The 19,044-nt window shown below is 50.9% G+C and overlaps 10 protein-coding genes across 10 annotated transcripts; 4 read left to right on the plus strand and 6 right to left on the minus strand.

Moving 5' to 3' along the window:
- Positions 1-480: 480 nt before the first annotated feature.
- N7539_003021 (mitochondrial 54S ribosomal mL50 protein) lies at positions 481-1,716 on the minus strand (the record flags this gene model as incomplete). The annotated part of the gene is made up of 3 exons (XM_056932624.1): positions 481-762; positions 834-1,197; positions 1,316-1,716. 3 exons carry the CDS (start codon positions 1,714-1,716, stop codon positions 481-483), a joined length of 1,047 nt encoding a protein of 348 aa, XP_056792583.1.
- A 463-nt stretch (positions 1,717-2,179) lies between these two features.
- Positions 2,180-3,421, minus strand: N7539_003022 (thiolase family protein; the record flags this gene model as incomplete). The annotated part of the gene is made up of 1 exon (XM_056932625.1): positions 2,180-3,421. One exon carries the CDS (start codon positions 3,419-3,421, stop codon positions 2,180-2,182), a length of 1,242 nt encoding a protein of 413 aa, XP_056792584.1.
- A 1,417-nt stretch (positions 3,422-4,838) lies between these two features.
- N7539_003023 (putative sulfite oxidase) lies at positions 4,839-6,129 on the plus strand (the record flags this gene model as incomplete). Its single annotated transcript, XM_056932626.1, has 3 exons — positions 4,839-4,897; positions 5,011-5,443; positions 5,530-6,129. The coding sequence occupies 3 exons, from the start codon at positions 4,839-4,841 to the stop codon at positions 6,127-6,129; spliced, it is 1,092 nt and encodes a 363-aa protein (XP_056792585.1).
- A 368-nt stretch (positions 6,130-6,497) lies between these two features.
- N7539_003024 (uncharacterized protein) lies at positions 6,498-6,967 on the minus strand (the record flags this gene model as incomplete). Its single annotated transcript, XM_056932627.1, has 2 exons — positions 6,498-6,781; positions 6,871-6,967. The coding sequence occupies 2 exons, from the start codon at positions 6,965-6,967 to the stop codon at positions 6,498-6,500; spliced, it is 381 nt and encodes a 126-aa protein (XP_056792586.1).
- Positions 6,968-7,732: 765 nt separating this feature from the next.
- N7539_003025 (uncharacterized protein) lies at positions 7,733-8,741 on the minus strand (the record flags this gene model as incomplete). The annotated part of the gene is made up of 2 exons (XM_056932628.1): positions 7,733-8,467; positions 8,676-8,741. The coding sequence occupies 2 exons, from the start codon at positions 8,739-8,741 to the stop codon at positions 7,733-7,735; spliced, it is 801 nt and encodes a 266-aa protein (XP_056792587.1).
- Positions 8,742-9,348: 607 nt separating this feature from the next.
- N7539_003026 (uncharacterized protein) lies at positions 9,349-10,175 on the minus strand (the record flags this gene model as incomplete). The annotated part of the gene is made up of 3 exons (XM_056932629.1): positions 9,349-9,903; positions 9,962-10,071; positions 10,142-10,175. 3 exons carry the CDS (start codon positions 10,173-10,175, stop codon positions 9,349-9,351), a joined length of 699 nt encoding a protein of 232 aa, XP_056792588.1.
- Positions 10,176-11,961: 1,786 nt separating this feature from the next.
- N7539_003027 (uncharacterized protein) lies at positions 11,962-12,264 on the plus strand (the record flags this gene model as incomplete). Its single annotated transcript, XM_056932630.1, has 1 exon — positions 11,962-12,264. One exon carries the CDS (start codon positions 11,962-11,964, stop codon positions 12,262-12,264), a length of 303 nt encoding a protein of 100 aa, XP_056792589.1.
- A 1,676-nt stretch (positions 12,265-13,940) lies between these two features.
- N7539_003028 (3-deoxy-7-phosphoheptulonate synthase) lies at positions 13,941-15,267 on the plus strand (the record flags this gene model as incomplete). Its single annotated transcript, XM_056932631.1, has 3 exons — positions 13,941-13,983; positions 14,054-14,109; positions 14,251-15,267. 3 exons carry the CDS (start codon positions 13,941-13,943, stop codon positions 15,265-15,267), a joined length of 1,116 nt encoding a protein of 371 aa, XP_056792590.1.
- A 1,318-nt stretch (positions 15,268-16,585) lies between these two features.
- Positions 16,586-17,623, minus strand: N7539_003029 (cytochrome c oxidase assembly protein COX14; the record flags this gene model as incomplete). Its single annotated transcript, XM_056932632.1, has 2 exons — positions 16,586-17,109; positions 17,302-17,623. The coding sequence occupies 2 exons, from the start codon at positions 17,621-17,623 to the stop codon at positions 16,586-16,588; spliced, it is 846 nt and encodes a 281-aa protein (XP_056792591.1).
- A 386-nt stretch (positions 17,624-18,009) lies between these two features.
- Positions 18,010-18,898, plus strand: N7539_003030 (DUF2458 domain-containing protein; the record flags this gene model as incomplete). Its single annotated transcript, XM_056932633.1, has 3 exons — positions 18,010-18,422; positions 18,510-18,564; positions 18,620-18,898. 3 exons carry the CDS (start codon positions 18,010-18,012, stop codon positions 18,896-18,898), a joined length of 747 nt encoding a protein of 248 aa, XP_056792592.1.
- Positions 18,899-19,044: the final 146 nt, after the last annotated feature.

Here is a 19,044-nt window from a genome sequence, read left to right on the forward strand (position 1 = left end):
CTTTACTCGGCCTTTCCAAGTCGATTCTACAGGTCTGGAGTCATGGAACCGCTGGATGCAGAAATATTTATTTAGCGTGTATGTTTATTTACGATTCCTATCGAGGGCACTTGCGACGTCCTTATATGATCTTCAAAAAAGTCCACGCCCTAATGGAACGAGGTCTGACCGACCAATTTTTCAGGCTCTATGTTGATATCCAAGTAGCGTAGTACGCGGTAGAAGTGACGCGGGCGTGCTATCCCATCTGACTAACATTCATTGATGCGATTGTTAAAGTGCTCCTAGTATACACGAAGAATAAAACTTGCTGTCAAAACAAGGATAATACAAACTACTTGGCTGATGCAGAACCATCACCGCAAGCAAATTCCTGGGCCACGCACACTTCAGACCTCAAAAGGTTTTCCAGGTATCAATGCCCGGCTCCAAGCTAACACCCCATCAGTAATTCTGACCCGTCGAAATGGACAAATTTACTCAATTTTGAACATAGCCCCGACGATAGAACTCGGAAATAATGGCCTTTTTCCGACCAAACTCCTCGTCTACGTGGTGCTTGCTCAAGCGCTTGGGGCTAAAGTTCAGGTTGGGTGGTAGCTGCCCGGCGGCGGCTTTTTTCTTGAGGACCTTCTTGACCTGGACAGGCTTCTCCTTCAACTGGATGGCCATGCCGGATAGAATCTCGCCGACGGTCCAAGAGGAGGTGATGGCCTTGTCGGGAATTCGGCGGCCGAGGAGCTGAGACAGTCGCTTGACGAACTTTTGAGATTAGCCAGGATTAGTATTATGGGGCCCCCAGAATTGCTCAAACTTTTGGAACTGTAACTTACGGCAAACTTGACACTAGGGTCAAGAAGTGAGAGCTCGCGGTGGGAATCCGCCTTGCTTGACTTCTCGGTGATCAACTTGTCGGATGGCTCAACCTTGGCTGTTGATTCTCCGCCAATCTGGTTGAACACAAACATAAGCGCCTCCATGGTTTGCTGGTTCGGGAACCGGAGAGCAGTATTCCATTGCTTGGGGCTCGACGCATCCACGTAGCACGAGTCCAGCATGCTCAAAATTTGGGGGTTATGACGCGGAACATCGCACACGCTAGTCAGAGGCTTGCCCAACATGCTCATTAAGCATAACTCCACGGTTGTTTGATGAAGAGCATACGGAACAGATCGGGTCCTCACTTCGGCGCCGTATCTGAAAAAGGTTTCAAACAGAGTTAGCCTGGCAATTTCGACGATAGTAGGAAACGACCACTTCAAGGGCTTTGAGTGCCGAAGTCGATTCGACGAATGATGCGCAACGATGAACATACCGCACATATTTGTCGGCCTTACTTGTTCCCTCTTGAAGCCATTGATCCTTTTGCAAGAAACCGATAGACTCGAGCCCATCCCAGGTCTTCGCTTGCTTATAATCATCCGCCGCGCTCAACTCAGCCTCTTCTGTTTCGCCGCTCGCGAGACCCTCCTCATTCTCAGGCTCCGCTCCACGTAGTAGTTGTGACTGTCCACTGTAAGGATCGGCGGGTCCAGGTGGCTTCTCTGTCTTCCAGAGCTTGCTGCGGGTGCGCTCAAGGAGACTCGGGGAATCGGAGGAAGCGTAGCGTCGGAAATCTCGAGTCAGAGGGGAAATCGCCCGTGGAATAGCTTCCTGTCTACAGCCAGAGCAGACATACAAAGCTTCCCTCAGGGGAAGACGCAGAGCGGGTCGCATTGTTGGATTGTATATGTGTTGATAGTGCTCAGCAACCTTTGCCCGGCGAGACAAATCTTGGGATGTCCTTCACGTGACCTCGATCCGGACGGTTTGCCCGCAACACAGCCCGCAACACACCACATGCCTGTTAGCTGCCCCAGCGATCGACCTTGATCAATTTTGCTCAGTTGGGTTAAGATGTATTCCTCGAAATCCCATTGTCTAGAAACCTCATCTCCAAATGATTCTAGATCCTGAAAACAATATCACTCGACTATGCGTTTCGACTTCTCATCTTTCCCATCCAGCAGGAACCTCCAGCCAACCCGTGGAGCGGGACGCGGCTAACATCTTAGGAGAGATCCAAAATGACATGATATTCATAGATTATGTACAAATACATCGCTTGTTTCCAATTGTTGAAGGCTCAGGAAGTTCTCAAACGGCGATACAGGGTGTGACCATTGCAGGTCTCTCGCCTCTATTCCCGCACAAACATACCGGCCATGCCCATACCAGTGCCAATACACATGCTCACAACACCAATATCCTGGCCGCTGCGCTCCAGTTCAGGCAACAAGTCGGCAACTTGGCGGGCACCAGTAGCACCGAGCGGGTGACCGATAGCAATCGCACCACCGTTGGGGTTGACCTTGGTCTGGTCAATACCCAGCTTGCGAATGCTGTACAAAGCCTGTGAAGCGAAAGCCTCGTTGATCTCCCAGACACCGATATCAGGAACCTTCAGTCCGGTGCTCTCAAGCAGCTTGGGGATCGCCACGGCGGGACCGACACCCATCTCGTCGGGCGCACATCCTGCCACGGCCGTAGCCACCCAACGCGCCTTGATGGATCCTGAGAGTCCCAACTCCTCCGCAGTAGATCGGCGCATCAATAAAGTCGCAGCGGCGCCATCGCTCACCTGTGAGCTGTTACCAGCGGTACTGGCACCATCCGCAGAAAAGGCGGGCTTAAGCGAGGCCATCTTCTCGACTGAGATGTTGTGCCGAATACCGTCGTCCTGGGAAACGGTGATGTCCTCGGGAGCCGCATCCGGGTGTTCAGCAGAGTACGACTTGGTATTGACGGAGACAATCTGGCTGTCGAAGCGGCCGGCCTTTTGCGCAGCGGACGCCTTGTGGTGTGACTCGGCGGCAAAAGCGTCCTGATCCGCGCGGGAAATGCCGTAGCGCGAGGCAACGTTTTCTGAAGTAATTCCCATGGGCATGATGCAGTCACGAGCATCCTTGGAGTAAGAGTCCTTCAGTTCCGGCCAAAGGACTGTCGGGATGGCTCGAGAGCCGTAGTTGCGGGTCATGGACTCCATACCACCACCAACACCAACATTGATCGCGCCTGCGCGGATACCGTAAGACACCGCTGTAATTGCGGCCAGACCTGACGAACATTGGCGGTTGACAGTGTTGAATGGTACTGAGTGAGGGAATCCAGCGTGAATCTGAGCCATGCGGCCAGCCTTTGCACCACCGAGCTCCTGCAACACCGAGCCGATGGTCACATCGTCAATCAGAGCCGGATCGAGGTTGGGATTGGCCTTGAGTGTGGCCCGGAGTACATGGGACAAGAGCTCTTCAGGATAGGCATCTTTGAAGCCGCCCTTTTTGGCGCGAGTCACTGGCGTTCGCAGGGCAGAGAGTATGACGATGTCATTGGGAGTCTTCTGCAACACCTGCTTGAGACCACGGGGAATTGGAGATGCCATCGCTATGGAGATCTGTCAACAACGGCAATTGAGAGTGTCTGAGTTGCCTGTGTTCGAGTCGAACCAACAGATATGTACAAGCCCTGGCGATTTGGGTCAAGCTGCAGGGTATGAAGTAGGTCTATTCCAGTGAAGACGGTTCGTGTCTGAAACAGACAATCACGGCTGGTTTGTCTCTATCGAAGATATGCCACGGGCTCACGAAGTGCAGGAAAGCAAAAAAAAATAGGAAAAGATCAGGAACACCGCCTCACGTCCATAAGATCTGATTAAATGTCCATTTGTAAGGTACAAGCCGACTCCAACAGCCTAACCGCAGTCCCGCACTCTTCTCCGCGCGGCAAGCGGGTAGCCCAGGAAATGCCGGGAGCCAATTCATTCCCCGGGTTTCGGATGGCGGGCCACATCTCTGAGGCCGACACTCTTCCCCGGCATTCGTCGTCGGTTAAGGGCTCTTCCGCTGCTCCGCTCCAGTGTGAGACGATCAGATTTAAGGTCTCGACCCGCGATCACTTCTTTTTTATAAGAGAGCATGATGTCTGAAATTTTTCAAATCTAATGTGCATCAACTCAAAAAAGTGCTGCCCTTGTCTATTCTATGTGTAATGCATGCCTGCTCAGGGCTATTCGAGGCAGATCAGCAAGTCACGTGAGTAGTGGCTCAGCGGCATCGACACGGAAGCGGGTGGAGATCACTTGGAACGAGCGTCGCGTGGAGTCTAGGGAAACGACGACCTTTATTTTCTAGTGATTGAAGAGACAATGATGTGACTAAAAGAAGGCAGTATATCTGCCCGAGATGATTACTGTTCAAATGGAAGCATATCCAAACGGCTGATAATAAATTGTGTCGGCTTGAGGATCGTTCTCGACAAAGAGACCTAGAAGCTTGCGTCGGCGATCGAGCTAACTTGGACAAATGTATTGAAATTGAGAAAGAGCATTTGCAGAGGATCACTTCTTTTTTGTTTTGATATCAACGTATCCATGTTTTGCTGAAAATGAGTACACCTCGAACAGGGCGTCATTCAGTAATATACAAGTCATTATACTGTGAATCCTGGAATAGGAAATGGAAATCGGTTCATAGTACATAGTATACAGCTCACATAAATGTAGCTTATATACATTTGTACAGTAGTATGCATAACACCATTTTGGCTTTCACACTTTCATATTGATCAGATGGAAATACTGCCGTCATCTGAGGCTAGAAAATCTCATGCAGCTCGGATCGATCGAGCGCCTGATTCATGTTTGGACCCATGGTCATCGCTCGTGACGTCAGGTCCAACGCTCATCGGGTTCCCTGCGTCGCGGACCAACCTGACCAGGCTGACAAGCAACACGACCACAATTATATACAAGCCTACGCAGAACAAATTAACTAATTGAACTGGCGCGTCCGACATTCAACATGGGTGATAATGAGCAACCTCTGAATCGAGAACCCCCAACCAAGGCTTTAATCAATCAGTAAGTCGAACGATGACCGAACGCTTTTGAGAATTTCCTCTCGCATTGCTCCAATCTAGAAAACACGATGACTGATATGAAGAGAACAGCTTTCTCACTCCGCAAGACATAAGTTACGATCGTAATCATGGGCCTTTGCCGGATGTCCTGGATGGCGAAAAGCACTCTGTCCAAATCAGCGGCTTGGTCCAGACTCCTATCACACTCACTGTCGACCAACTGCGGTCCGAATTTGAGCAACATGAAGTGACATGTGCCCTAGAATGTGCAGGGAATCGGCGCCATACAATGCGCACGCTCATTAAAGAAGTCCAGGGCATCGACTGGGGCGATGCGGCGATCATGAACTGCAAATGGAGCGGACCTTGTCTCCTTGACGTTCTCGAACGAGCAGGTCTACCTCTGGGACCGGAGGCATCTCGAAACAATCTTCATGTTGCTTTGGCGTCCCATCAGTCAAAATGCGCAGATGAGGATCATTTTGAGATTAGTGTCCCGCTAGATGTGTGTGTGCGACGGGGAAAAGATGCCATTCTTGCTCTTGGTGTAAGTCGACCCTCGCAAGTACCAGGATTGACTGTAAGAGAGATGTTCATCCGAACTCCACACTTACCCTTGTCACTCGGGTCCAGGTAAACGATACCGTCTTGGACCACAAGCACGGCCACCCCATTCGTGTCGTCCTTCCCGGTGTCGTGGGTGTCCGATGGGTCAAATGGCTCGATCAGATCCTCATACAAGACCACGAATCACCCAACATCTACCAACAACGAGACTATAAAATTCTGCCCCCGGATGCAGTGGACAGCGAATCCGCAGAGCAGCACTGGCACCGCACTCCCCCCATGTACGACATCCCCATCAACTCGGCCATCGCAAGTCCAGCCGATGGCGAAACCGTGCGTCTCTCTCCCACTGGCACTGTCAAGGTCCAGGGATACGCTATCCCACAAGGGGCGGATGGGCCCGTGGTGAGTGTGCGGGTTTCGGGGGATGGTGGAGAGTCATGGACGGAGGCTGAATTGGCCGAGTCTGAGTCAAAGTCAAAATGGTGCTGGGTGTTGTGGACGGCCAATGTCAAGATGATACCGGGGGAAGAGAGGCAGATATTGAGCTGTGCTACCGATGCGGCGGGGAACTCACAGGAAAGTGAGCATTCTCAGTGGAATCTGAGAGGCGTGGGATATAGTGGTTATGGTCGGGTTATGAATCTCACCCTTGTACAGCCTTAGTATGCAAGACACTGGTGTTTCTGTGTCGTGTTGTTTTACGCCCATGAATGTATATTCATGGTGCTGAGACTCGATTCAAGCAAGCATGATATTTAATCTTCTGCTTCAATGTAAGGTATGATAGCATGGTTTATAAATTGACCTTGGCGTTTGTCTACAGGCTTCAAGTCGTTTTCTCGAGTCGAGTAGATTCCTAGTCCAAATCACCATCATCAAAAGAGCTAATACAAAAGACACCTCTATCTGAAAGTCAGATATGAAAAGAGCATTCATCACTCGCTTCACGCCGAAGGAGCTATGACCGTGACCCGCTAAAATGCCCACGCAAACCGCCAACAAATCCGTAAGAATAACAACCTCACACGATCCTATCTCGCAAATAGCCCTCGCCGAATTCGTCGAAGAAACTTGTTCTCCGAACTAACATGCTCATGCTCATGCTCTCTCTGATCCGCTCGCTCAATATGGTGAACCGACATTCGCGAGGGTTTCATATTCCGCAAATGATAAAAGGTCTGCCGACAGAGCGGACAACTCGCATCTCCCGTCGTCAACCACAAATCCACACAGGGCGTATGGAAAATATGACCGCAGGGCAGTTGGCGAAACATCGAGGAAGCGGCCATGTCGTCGAGACATAGGTCGCACGTATCTGGAAGGGATACATCTACGCCATGAAGCAGTGAGCGAGTTGATTCCTAAAGGCTGGGGGGAATAAAGGAAGGAATCTTTTTTGCGTACCGATGTTGAGGTATTCACAGCCGAGATAGCATGGCATATGTATGGCCTTCATATCCTTTGCACTGAGCGGACCATGGGCCACATCTGTTTTCTGCATGATGTCCTCGTTTTCAAAGAAACTGCCTGTGAGACTGTGGTGTTGTTCAAATAGTGTGTATGTATGTTCGAGTATAGGCCAGTCGTTAGGGCATCACCCGATGATCGTTGAGCAGTGTAGGTGGCGATTCATGAAGAAGAGATCTGCGCCCTTTGTATGTAACGAAGCAGACCCGCTCAATCACTGACAGTTGACTGGAAGCTTGCGTGGCCTGACGAAATTTAAAGTTCATTCCTGTGATGTATTGACGTCGATCTCGCGGGGTTCTGAATTCTTTAATTGGCGTGGGCATGGTTCTGCAGTACTCGAATGCCTGGTTCGGCGGTACCACAGATGATCTACGGCTGTCATGTTTTGCTGGATATGATCGGTCGGACGGGCGGAAACAACCTGATTCTTCAGATAACAGGGCTAGACCAGGCTATCCGCGGGCTGTTCTAATGGAATGGAGGTACAACGAGGAAAGCCTTGATAAAAGTATCTGGCACGGCTCGGTTATTCAACTGGTAGTAATTGAAGAAATGTATCCCTTGACATGATGTTCCACAAATATGACATTTTAAATACAGGTGGTCCTTGCGACCTCCATAAGAGCCAACGATCAACGCAACAGGCAAGCAGACTATAAGCACTGTTCCGGCATAGCAAAGCAAATAGGAAGGTGCCAGGAATTGTCTTGAGAACGAGGCGACGTAAAAGCATCCAGCATCAGATTGATTGGATCGATACACGGTTATGAAGACAATGGAAGACAAACGTCCACGATCAGAACTCGTCAATGACGCCCTTGGCCATCGTGGAAGCAATCAGGTTCAACTCGCGTGGCACATGCCAGAAATTGACATTGATATCGTACTCAAGCTGCTTGAGTACGGCATCAATGACCCGCCAGAGCTCCACGTTGGCAACGGGCTGGCCATTGCTCTTCTTCCACCCATTCTCCTTCCACTTGGATAGCCACTCCGTTGCACCCTTGACCAAGTACTCTGACTCGGATTTGATGACCACTGTGTGCAGCGGGTAGCAGGGCTCGTGCTTGGTCGGCGGCTCGATCTGCCACTTGGTGTGCATGACGAAGATCCGGGTGAGCGCCTCTAGACAAGCCTTCAACTCGGCGGTCTGCGCGGTGTGCTTGTCGCCGTCGAGTTTCACAGCAAGATTCTTGTTGTTACCGCGACCGAAGAAGACACCAATGGAGGAGCGAGGTGGCTTGTCAGATGGCGGAATTTCAGTCGAAAGAACACCGCTGACAGAGATGACCAGGCACCCAATGTGGAACACGTGGTTCATGCAGTGTGGGCACTTTCCACTGGACTGGTGACAAGCAACATACACCCAGCGACCATCGAAGACTTCAATATCTTCGCGCTTGAACACACTAGACGGGTATGGCAAGGTCGAAAAGCCTCGAGTGCGGATCTTGGGCTCTTCCTGTGAGGGTGGGTCCAGATGGTCTGGAGAATGCCATGGATCTCTGTGTTGTAAGACCGGAGGGTATTCCTAACTTCCTGTTCAGCTCTATTCTGGATGGATCATTTGGGCATGATGATGAGGGAAGGCTTGTATCACGGGAAAGTGAGGTGAACTCTGCGCAAGGACAAGTCTTCCGTGTCTTGGTGTTTTGAGAGGGCAAAGTGTTTACTCGAAGAGAAATGTTTAGGTGCTCTCACTCATGAGTTGAAACATTCTTGTTAACTCTCTCACTTACCAGCATTGGATCTGGATTTGCCACCTTGGTCTTTCGTTTCTGTCGCTTCAGAAGGGAACGATGCATTTTGGTAGGGAGGTAGTGGCTATTCGAAGAAGGTTCTTTGTTGGATTTTCGGGTGTAGACCAAAAGACCACTTGAAGCTCTGTAGGTTCCGGTGCGAGGAGGGTTGGGAGAGAGAGGGAAAGAGTGTGTGAAGTGAAATTAGCTTTCTTTTTGTATGTTGGTGGTTGCAGTGTGTCAAGCTGGCAGAGGGCAAACAAAAACGTCGCCAACTCCGCGTTTGACCGTGCCATGAAAGAGAACAAAGACTCGACCCCACGAAGTCGCAACGACATGAGTTATTTGTTGTGTCAATACTCTGTGCATCACGTGTACATGGTAGTAGAGAGATTCAAAATCAAAAATACCAATAACCCTTAGAAAAGATGTAAAGAAGGTAATAGCCAGGGTAGTATGAGTTTCAGATCTGCATCTTTGATCATCATTCAACTTTTCCATTGGTTCAGTCTATGGTTAGAAAAAGGCACAATTGATGAACTTGCTTGCACGTTCAATTAAAAATAAAAATAAAAATGAATTGGGAAACCCCCCATCACCTGCTGTCTGTGGACATTTTTCCAGCTGGACACCGCAACCCCTCCAAAGCCAAGATCCGAAATCAACAGGACAATCATCGCATCAACCAGTGCTGAGGGTGAAAGATGGACGCCGGCACCTGTACCGGCGAAGCACCACCAAGGACGAAATCATCGGTTCCGTTGATTTCATGGTACAATTCATCATCTTCTTCCCGAGACGAAAGTCCCATCCACATCTTGTCCTGTACCGCCAGATAAGAATACCTTTTACTGTCTGGGTTTCTCAAGGCCCATCGAGCAAGATCATCTGCCTCCTTATTCTTGTCTCGAGACACGAGCCAAAATTTGATGCACATGCCACCAGTCTCAAGCATGGTGAGGAGCCGGTCAACCTCTCGCCAGAGCTCCTGGTTTTCCACGGGACGACCGCTGGAGTTGATGTACCCATTTTGAATACATTTCGGCATGTATTCGGTGATTCCTCGGACAAGATATGCAGAGTCAGACTTGAAGACCACGTTCGGTCTGTCACCGTAGAGAGGATGGCCTGTGGACGTCTCATAGCGATCCTCGAGTAAGTCAAGTGCGGTTTTGCAGGCAAGCAGCTCTGCAATTTGACTGGTAGACCTTTTTTCATGCTCGACAACCTGTGCGGAGTTGTAGTGTCGCTCGTATCCTTTATTGGCCCAGAGCACGCCTACTGACATCACTGCATTTTTCCCTGCCGTTGTTGGAGCAAGCGCTATCAATGGCCATGAGAAGCGTGTGGGACGGGACGTCATCCTCGTCAAAGTTCTGGCATCGTCTCCGGGCCGCTACGTGGAGGATTGAGTTAGCAATCATGCGCAGTCATGACGCTGACAAGGTGCGGCGTAAGTATGGTACCTCGAGAAGAAGCTGAATTCTGATCGGAGGGCATGTTGAGTTGAGCTGGGTGACTCGTCTCTCTCAGAGTTTGCTGCGTAAGATGGCCACCAGATAAGTCTCAGTTGATCCTCGGCCACTTCGTGAGCCGTTCTGCAAGCCGCTTGGTCAACACAACACTCTTGGATTTCTTCGTCCCTCCCTTATATGAGGATGTACCTTCTGTCAATCTCGTGGTGGTGAATATTAAAATTTCGAGTAGTTTGAGATGCTACTAGCTGCGCGATGCGTTGTACCTTGCCAATCCGGAAATGGAAATGGCGCTGTGGAAAGGACAAGAGCTCAAGAGGTGGGCTTATGCTTCTTATGTAGGAATTTGTGGGGACTGGCGGAGTGCATCACATGGTTCAAGTGGAAACTCAATTGGCATAAAGCTTTCGTGACGCTCTGAGAGTACCAGCACACAAGCCTATCATCGGTTGGGAGGGCAGGATCTGTGGACTTGACACGGCCGATATCACCCAAGTGGACGACGAGTCATCAGCCAAACGTTGTCGCGGGGTGCTCTGGTTGGTCAATTCTTTCGCCAGTTCCAGCAGGGCACCTCGATACTTTCCGTTGATGATAGCTCTGTTATGTGCTTATTGTTATGTATATAAATTGAAGTGAGACCGCCCAGTCATACCTACTAGCTCGCTTAGCTCAGTTGGTAGAGCGCGTGACTAGTAATCACGAGGTCGCTAGTTCAAATCTGGCAGTGAGCATTTCTTTTTGTCTGTCTTTCACGATCACTATTTCAAACCAGCCTTGGGTTCATCATCTGTGGCATGTTTTTTGCGTGGTTTGGGGGGAGACAATATATGTCGCAATAATATACAGGTGGTCAACGACTCAACAGTCTATTGAAAGTGAAGGTAGACCAATACGGCTGTAATTGACCCGGAGGTTCGTGGAATCGTGAATCCCTTGTCGTCGGCACGGATACGTCCACCACCACGGTCTGCTTATACAGTAGTGCCTCATGATGTTGAAATCCTGCACCCTCCTACGGATTGCGCACGTTGCACCACCGCAACGACATCTTTCATCCAGTCCTTTGGACCAACCTGGCTTCATCTTGGAGAGAGGTTCCTGCAAGAACACTAATGCCAGCACCCAGTAGATCTACCTGGTCAAGCTTGAGAAGTTGAGGCCGTCCCTTATTGAGATGTTGTTTTGGAGATTAGTTGTTCTGTAGGCGGAACTGAGATTGGGCATTAAACCATCTGACCCCCGCCGCTGGGTGATATTTCTTGTAGAAACCCCCTCTATCTCAGTTGCTGGATGTTTTCAATTCCAAATGGTAACATTTTCATTATACTGCAATTTGTTTCCACAGCTAATTGTGGAGCGAAGTGACGCTATACAACGGGGCCGAATTCTCACTTCTGGCAGAATCTTTACCATCCGATTAGTCCACTGGGCGGTTCCCCCGTCCGAAACACGTGACTATTCTTTTACAACAGCTTTACAATATTCCGCTACCCCAAACCTCACTTCGATCTGATTCCCTGTCCATGGATTGGCTGCTTTTTCCCTGTTCGAAAACACGTGAGTCGTAATGTTCAAAAATGTCCAGACATCAATTACAGTTTGGTTTTGCTTTCACCACAGTGTTACGGTCGATGTAAACCATGAAGAATCGCGCCGGGGCCCGGCGGCCAACGGATTCATTGTAGCAGTTGCTTCACTCCGCAGTCCCTTCCGAGGGGGAGGAAGTGTTCCTGGGAGGAACACTCGTAGGCTCAGAACTCAATCTGTCATAGTGCGCTATCTCTTGTCCACCGGGACCCTGCTCAGCCATGCCTCCGATCGAAATCAAAGCCAACGGGTTACCTGACCTCACCAATCTGGTATCATGGGTTTATATGAGTGCCAAACTGGAACCCGAGAAAAGGAAGAAGAACCCCCAGTTTGCGTGGATAAGGCCTCGCGAAACGAAAGTGCGGCCATTCTTGGCGAAACTAGGATACGCTAACATACCGGTTATTTACTTCCGACTAGGAAAGAAATTCTTCCTTCCTAAGCTATACCAGAAGATGATTCTTGATCTGCGGACTAAGGTCATCCTTTTCTCAAAGAAGAAGTACCTTTCCTACGGATAACTTTGGTCACCACGCTGAATTGCTTAGCTACCGAGGTTGAGATTCCTTCGTCTAGACATTACAAAAGCCTGTGACGGGCCGCGGGCTCTACGGGCTTTTGTAATGTCTAGCCCATCGTGGGTCGTCCTATCTATCAAGGATGTACGCTTAAAAGATCAATCGTACGCAGAGATGTACATCTACCGACAATAGCACAAGGTACAAACCGACATTACGGATAAGGGGCAGAATCTACCCGCCGCGGTCAGCCAGCGGTGGACCGACCGGAGAGACGGAAATGCTTAGAAAAGACCAACCTCAAGAATGCGCAATTATACTCGAAGGATACTCGGCGGTTACTAGAAGGATGTATTTGCATGCTAGTATGATGCCATGCGACGTGCCAGGTCGAGATTCTGACCCTCGTGAGTAGTACTTTGACCAGGAGTGTCGGTGCGTCGTCATGTAGGTCGTCGGGAAGGAGACTCAAGAAGGTACCATTTGGAACTCATATCGTGTCGGACTCGTAGAGGGTCATTCATCAATCCAACGATTTTAGACCCCACGGTCGGAGGTCCTCACTTGAGAGTTGATGCAGATGATGGATGCCCAGTAACATAAGTACGACTTGAATACGAGTGTACTGACTAAGTGACTACTGAGTATCGTGAGTACTCTCCATGTCCATGACACATGTAGCAGTTTCCTGGTGACAGCCTGACAGGTAGCAGTTCTCGCCCTACAGGAGGAGTCTTCAAGTTTCACACATGCAAAGCTCGGACAAGTCCAGACCAAAAAGGCGGAGCTGAAGACTGTCAAGGATTCACGGGCTCCAGCCTCGCCATCCGACCGGACGAGGACTCCGACCAGGTTGTGATGGTTACACGGCCAGGATTTCCATGGGGGCGGTCACCACGTCTCTCGAGTCGGTCAGCGTTAGCACTCAGCACCACGGGGACCGAACAGAAGGTTCAGTTCCCGGTGCTCATCGGTCGAAGGTCGCAAAGGAATCTGCAGCGGACGAGGGCTGCAGACGAACGAGCAACGAGCGCCGTGGAGGAGGGATGATTGGGTCCCGCGGGGTGGAGGAACGATATCGGCGTGGGTTTGCAGGTTTCCTTTTTGGGCCTTTCCTCTTCAGAGGTCCGCGGCTTTACCGGAGGAATCTGACACATCAGACGAACATGGACGCGCTGGAGGCCATGGATGGGAATGGGAACAATGGACACACGGTTGCGCAAGAGGGCTCCTCCTCAAGATTTAAAAGTCGACGCCGTGCCTGGTCCGGGTTCATTGCTCCAATACCCATTGTTTGAATTGTAAGCTCCCGACGCGGACGATCCAGACTACTTCATCGCGACGCCGATACCCACCCCCCGGCCGATGTACTCTTGAGTCTTGACCCTCGTCAACTTGTGGAACCCCCCACCTTGGCCATCAACCTCTTTTTTTTTTCCCCCCATCTCGTCCACCACTCGCCTCCGCTACACGACATTGCATTGCTGCAAGTTATTTGAAATTCAAAGGTACGTGTGATGAGGATACTCAAAAAGGTGGCTCCGCAATTGCGATTCCCATCTTCACACCGGTTGCGCAGCTTGAATCTACTCTCTGAGTCAACAACCTTTTTTGCCCTCTCTCCCGCAGCTCAGCCACCGCCAGTATACTGACAACATTCTGAATTGAACAGCCTCGCAATGCCTCTTGTTAGCACTACCGAAGTCAACGAGGACACTCGTGGTAAGTAATCGGCACGGGAATGGAATAGAAACGCTCGAGAAACATGTCAAACTAACCTTTCAATGTCCAGTCCTCGGCTACGACCCTTTGCTGTCGCCACAATTCCTTCAGACTGAGATCCCCGCGGTGAGTCATTCCACTCGGTCCCCAAAGTGCGATGCGGCGACCTACCATCGGTCTCTTGGGACGAAAGATGGCCAGATTGCGAGAAACAGACTTCCAAAAAAAAAACAACAAGATTACTGATATATCATGTTCCTGATGTAGCACGAGCGTGCCATGCAAACCGTCCGTCGCGGCCGCAATGAAGCCATCGAGATCATTGAGCAGCGCGATGATCGTCTGCTCGTCATGGTCGGTCCCTGCTCTATTCACGATCCCGACACGGCGCTCGAGTACGCCCGCCGTCTGAAGGAAGTCTCCGATAAGCTCTCCAAGGACCTTTGCATCATCATGCGGGCCTACCTGGAGAAGCCCCGCACCACCGTGGGCTGGAAGGGTCTGATCAACGATCCCGATATCGACGAGACCTTCAACATCAACAAGGGTCTACGGGTCTCCCGCAAGCTCTATGTCGACCTCACCAGTGCCGGGCTCCCCATCGCCTCCGAGATGCTCGACACCATCTCCCCCCAGTTCCTTGCGGATCTCATTTCCCTCGGTGCCATCGGCGCCCGCACCACTGAGTCCCAGCTCCACCGGGAGCTGGCCTCTGGCCTCTCCTTCCCCATCGGGTACAAGAACGGGACCGATGGCAACTTGGGTGTGGCTATCGATGCCATCGGTGCGGCGGCCCACCCGCACCGTTTCCTCGGTGTGACCAAACAGGGTCTCGCGGCCATCACCAAGACTGCGGGTAACGAGCATGGTTTCGTCATCCTGCGTGGCGGGAACAAGGGCACTAACTACGACCGGGAAAGCATTCGCGCCGCGCGGGAGGCTCTCCGGGCCAAGAAGCAGCGCGAGGTTCTCATGGTGGACTGCTCTCACGGCAACTCCAAGAAGAACCACCTCAACCAGCCCTTGGTCGCCAAGGAGGTCGCTGATCAGCTGCGCGAGGGCGAGACCGGCATTATCGGTGTCATGATCGAGTCCAACATCTACGAGGGTAACCAGAAGGTTCCTCCCGAGGGACCCTCTGCCCTCCTGCGCGGTGTCAGCATCACCGATGCTTGCATCAACTGGGAAATGACCCTGGATGTTCTGAACGACCTGGCTGATGGTGTGCGCGGTCGTCGGGCCTGCCTCGCGGCCAAGACCAACGGTGCCAACGGCACGCACTAAAAGCCCAACCCCAAAACAGATATACCAAAGAAAACGTGTCATGCCTGTGATACCTCCTCCGTCTTGTCAATGTTTCCCTTTTACCCTTTTTCCCCGTTTCGCATCCTCCGTCCATATCCCCTGCATCGATGCATTGAATCCGCTGGTGATGAGAAACCCCAGCGGAACACTGGCCTGCATCCACTTATTAACTCCCACACCCGCCCAAAGTTCTGTTTCTTGTTCTTCGCCCCGAAAAAGCAGGGCGCGGTTGAGTGCACAGCTATCGCTATCTCGGCTTTCCATGCTGCCATGCGGACGAGCGTTGATCTTCTGGCTCTTCCGGCTCTTCTGGCTCTTCATCTCCTGTTCGTTTTTGCCCCCTTTTCTTCCGTTTTCGCCTTGGATTGGGTCGCGGGTGCCCTCTGGTTCCGACTGTTGATATGTTCTTCATTTGCTGTACTTCCAATCTTGGGTTGATACGATGAGGCTCCCGCTTTGTGCCTCATTTCGTGAATGTGATGATTCCCTTTTTGAGTTTTCTAGATGACTCTCTCTCCCCCTCTCTCTCCTAAGTACCGGTAAGGTTTTTAGTCAAAAAAACTCGTAGTTGGAACATAGTCCAGACGACGCGGTAATACGGGAAAACCCATAACCCAGCTTAGGCGGTACACCCTTTCCCACTTTAAAGCTCAAAGTCTAGGGTTTTAGGAGAAAAAGCTCGAATTTTCTATATACTGTACACAATATACAATGGGATCCACATCTCCATCAGACCACAACTCAACGCAGCCTCGAACAGCAAAATCAAGCAGAAGAGTCTTTTGAAATGGGCAAAGTTCCAGACTGGATCAGACCCAGACTCTCAAAGACAAGGGCGTTGTTTCAAAGAAAAGGAGGACGAAGACGATAATGATACACGCGAAACAGGATGCAAACGCCATAAACCCCTGTCACGATGAGAATTGCATGCTGCGGATCCAGCACTTCATAGAGCGCCAGCTCCATGATGGAGAAGGGCCCTGTATTTCCTTTTTTTTGCCCGTTCTGTGCGGTGGAAGGAGAGGTTGACGCTCTCATGGCTCATGGCTCACCGCTCGACGGAGCACAAGAAGGGACGGGAGGAAAAGGCCACGAGGAGAGATGGGAAGCTGCGGATTGAAGAATGAGATGAGTAGAGAAGAACCAGAATCCAGGTGCAAGTTCTCGCCGGCTCAGAAAAGAGTTCAAAAAAAAAAAAAAGAAAACAGAGGAAGATATTCTTATGGTGTGTAGAATGCCTTGGGGAAAGATTTATAACACCCTTACAACGACATTGTTGTCATTCCATTTTCCTTTTTCATCGACCAGTAATCCAACTCGTCCAACTGCGTGTGTTCTGCTTGGCCGCCAGCTCCATATTCTCTGCCAGAACGTCCAACTGTCCCGGTACGAGTACGGGCGCACCAGACGTGGCCTGAGCCTTGGTCTTGGCTTCATCAAATGCCTGCTGAGCCTGGACGGCCTCGGTCACACTGGGCGTTGAGCTCTCAATAGCAGCGGGCATTGATGAAGCAGCTGCGACTGAGCCAGCGGCAGACGAGGAGACAGAAGCATCCTCGGGGCTTAACTTCTCGAACAAGAAGCGCTTGGCCTTGGCCCAAGGTCGCTGTGCCTTTTCCTCGGCGCGCTTGCGCTTGACAATCTCCCCAATCTCTTCCTTTTCGATGATCTCTAATTGTTCGGCGGTGGCGGTACCACTGGCCTGAGCGAGACGGGCTTGCTTGAGAGACTCGACTTCCTTTTCGATCCACAGCGCGCGTTGACGTCGGTTGTAGAGGGTCAGTGAGACCATGGAGTAGACTGTCAGAACACCACATACACCTAGTAAATTGAGCACCATTAGTATCTGTACAGGCGGATTTCATTCTCAACGTAAAGTTAAAGCTTTGAAAACTTGTCCAGAGCCGAAAGAATGAGGCAGACAGCTCGTCATCGCCACGAACCTTCCCCCTTCACAGGGTACCGGAGAGATAATCGTATGATCCATAATCACTGATGCTGAATAGTACGTACCAGATGCCACAATCAACGTGTAAACCATGCCTTTGTGTGCGCGATTCGCAAACTTCCGTCCAGACTCGATCCACCGATCCATGCCGGAGGTCTGTTGAGCCATCCGGGCCGCCCGTGCCTGCGCCCGAAGACGCTCAACTTTTTGTTTCGGTGTCTCGGGTTTGCCATCGGGACCGGTCTGAGGCGCAGAGGGCTTGATGGGCTTGCTGCTGTCCTTTGATTGCATGAAGCTGGGGAGCTCGTAGGGTGCACTGCCGGCCTTGGAGCTGGCGTAGGGCCCCGTGGCCGTGAACCGCGTCGCATCCGCTGCGGATCGGGACATTGTGGAAGAGTCGAGCGCGGAGGTGAAAGTGGGCTCAACGATAGGTTTCGGTTATCGGAGTCAGAAAGCAGGACTGGTCAAGAGACTCTTTTGTCGTTATGGCGTGTGAAAGACGGTGGATGTTGGCGGTGGCGCGAGAAGATCGTTGACTCGAGGACCGGGAAGTTTAGGTAAAATTTCAGGCGGAGATACCGCCAAGACATTCAATTCCCAATAGCCTCATGGGCTTATCGATACATCCGCTTATCCTGTTTACCGGCACCAGCTTCCAGCTTCCCCAATTGTCTCCGGTGCTCACCCACTGTGACATTTTGATCCTTCGGCATATTTCCGTTCTTATGTTCATCTGAAGCTGGCATTCCCAAACTAAGGATACGACATTGAAAATGTCCGAACATCTGTATAATTCATCGGACCTGAATTCGGTCCTCCGGACACTGTCAACCTTGACTAACCCAGCCGTTACATCTGGGGACGTGCTGCCCAAGAAGGCCGAAACTCACGATCCCCAGAGGAGTCGGCCTGGCGTAACTCAGCTTGTTCAGAGCGGCCCAATCAGTCCAGCAAAGAAACCAGCACCAAAGTCAGCCACACTTGATCCATCCACAATCATTACATGGCCTGCCGCCCTTCGATATGTGATGACAACCGTTGGCCAAGATGAAGAGACCCAGCTTCGTATTCGCGGACTGATCACCAGTCAGCACAAGCACGAGAAGCAATGGTGGAAAGCCCGGGAAGCCCTGCTGGAAAGACAGCGAGCCCGTGGGGATAAGAAAAAGGAGCTTAACGCCGTTCTGTGAGTCTTGCTTCCGCCCGGATTGCGATGTCTTTGTTTTGCCATGGCCACGACGTATCTAGCTTTTATATTGCTTTCAACTGACAGGATACTGGCGACCAGACGTTCTATCGGTGCGCCGGTTGACTCCACAATGGCTCCAGTATGTAAATGTTCACCGACATTGCATTCCGCCGAGGTTCTCATTATTTATCTAGCCCTTGCTAACCTCAGAGAAGGATGAGAACGCCGATGAGCTAGAGCTCGCAGAGTACGATCGAAAGGTCTACAAGGCATCTGTCACCATGGCAAATGCGCTCATATCCGAACTTCGTGGAATGAAGATTCCCTTCTTTGTAACTCAGAAGAGCCTGATTCGCCAAGAAGATGCACCCGCTAGCTCAAATGAGCAGACTGGTGATTTGTTGACAAATTCAGATCTCTCCGATCTTCAGCGACGAATGCTCGGTCTACTCGAGGACATTTGCAAGGAATGAGAGTGCTAGGAAATGAACATTGCTTTGCATATCGGTCCATGTCACATTGATAAAGCATATGTGTCAATACTGGGATCTTGACAGTACTGGGAGTATGCTTGATACGACATCCATAGCATGCCTTTATCCACCCTGAACCTCTCACC

Source organism: Penicillium diatomitis (assembly GCF_028827545.1).
Source record: "Penicillium diatomitis strain IBT 30728 chromosome Unknown utg000003l_segment0_segment0, whole genome shotgun sequence".
In the NCBI taxonomy this organism is placed as follows: Eukaryota; Fungi; Ascomycota; class Eurotiomycetes; order Eurotiales; family Aspergillaceae; genus Penicillium; species Penicillium diatomitis.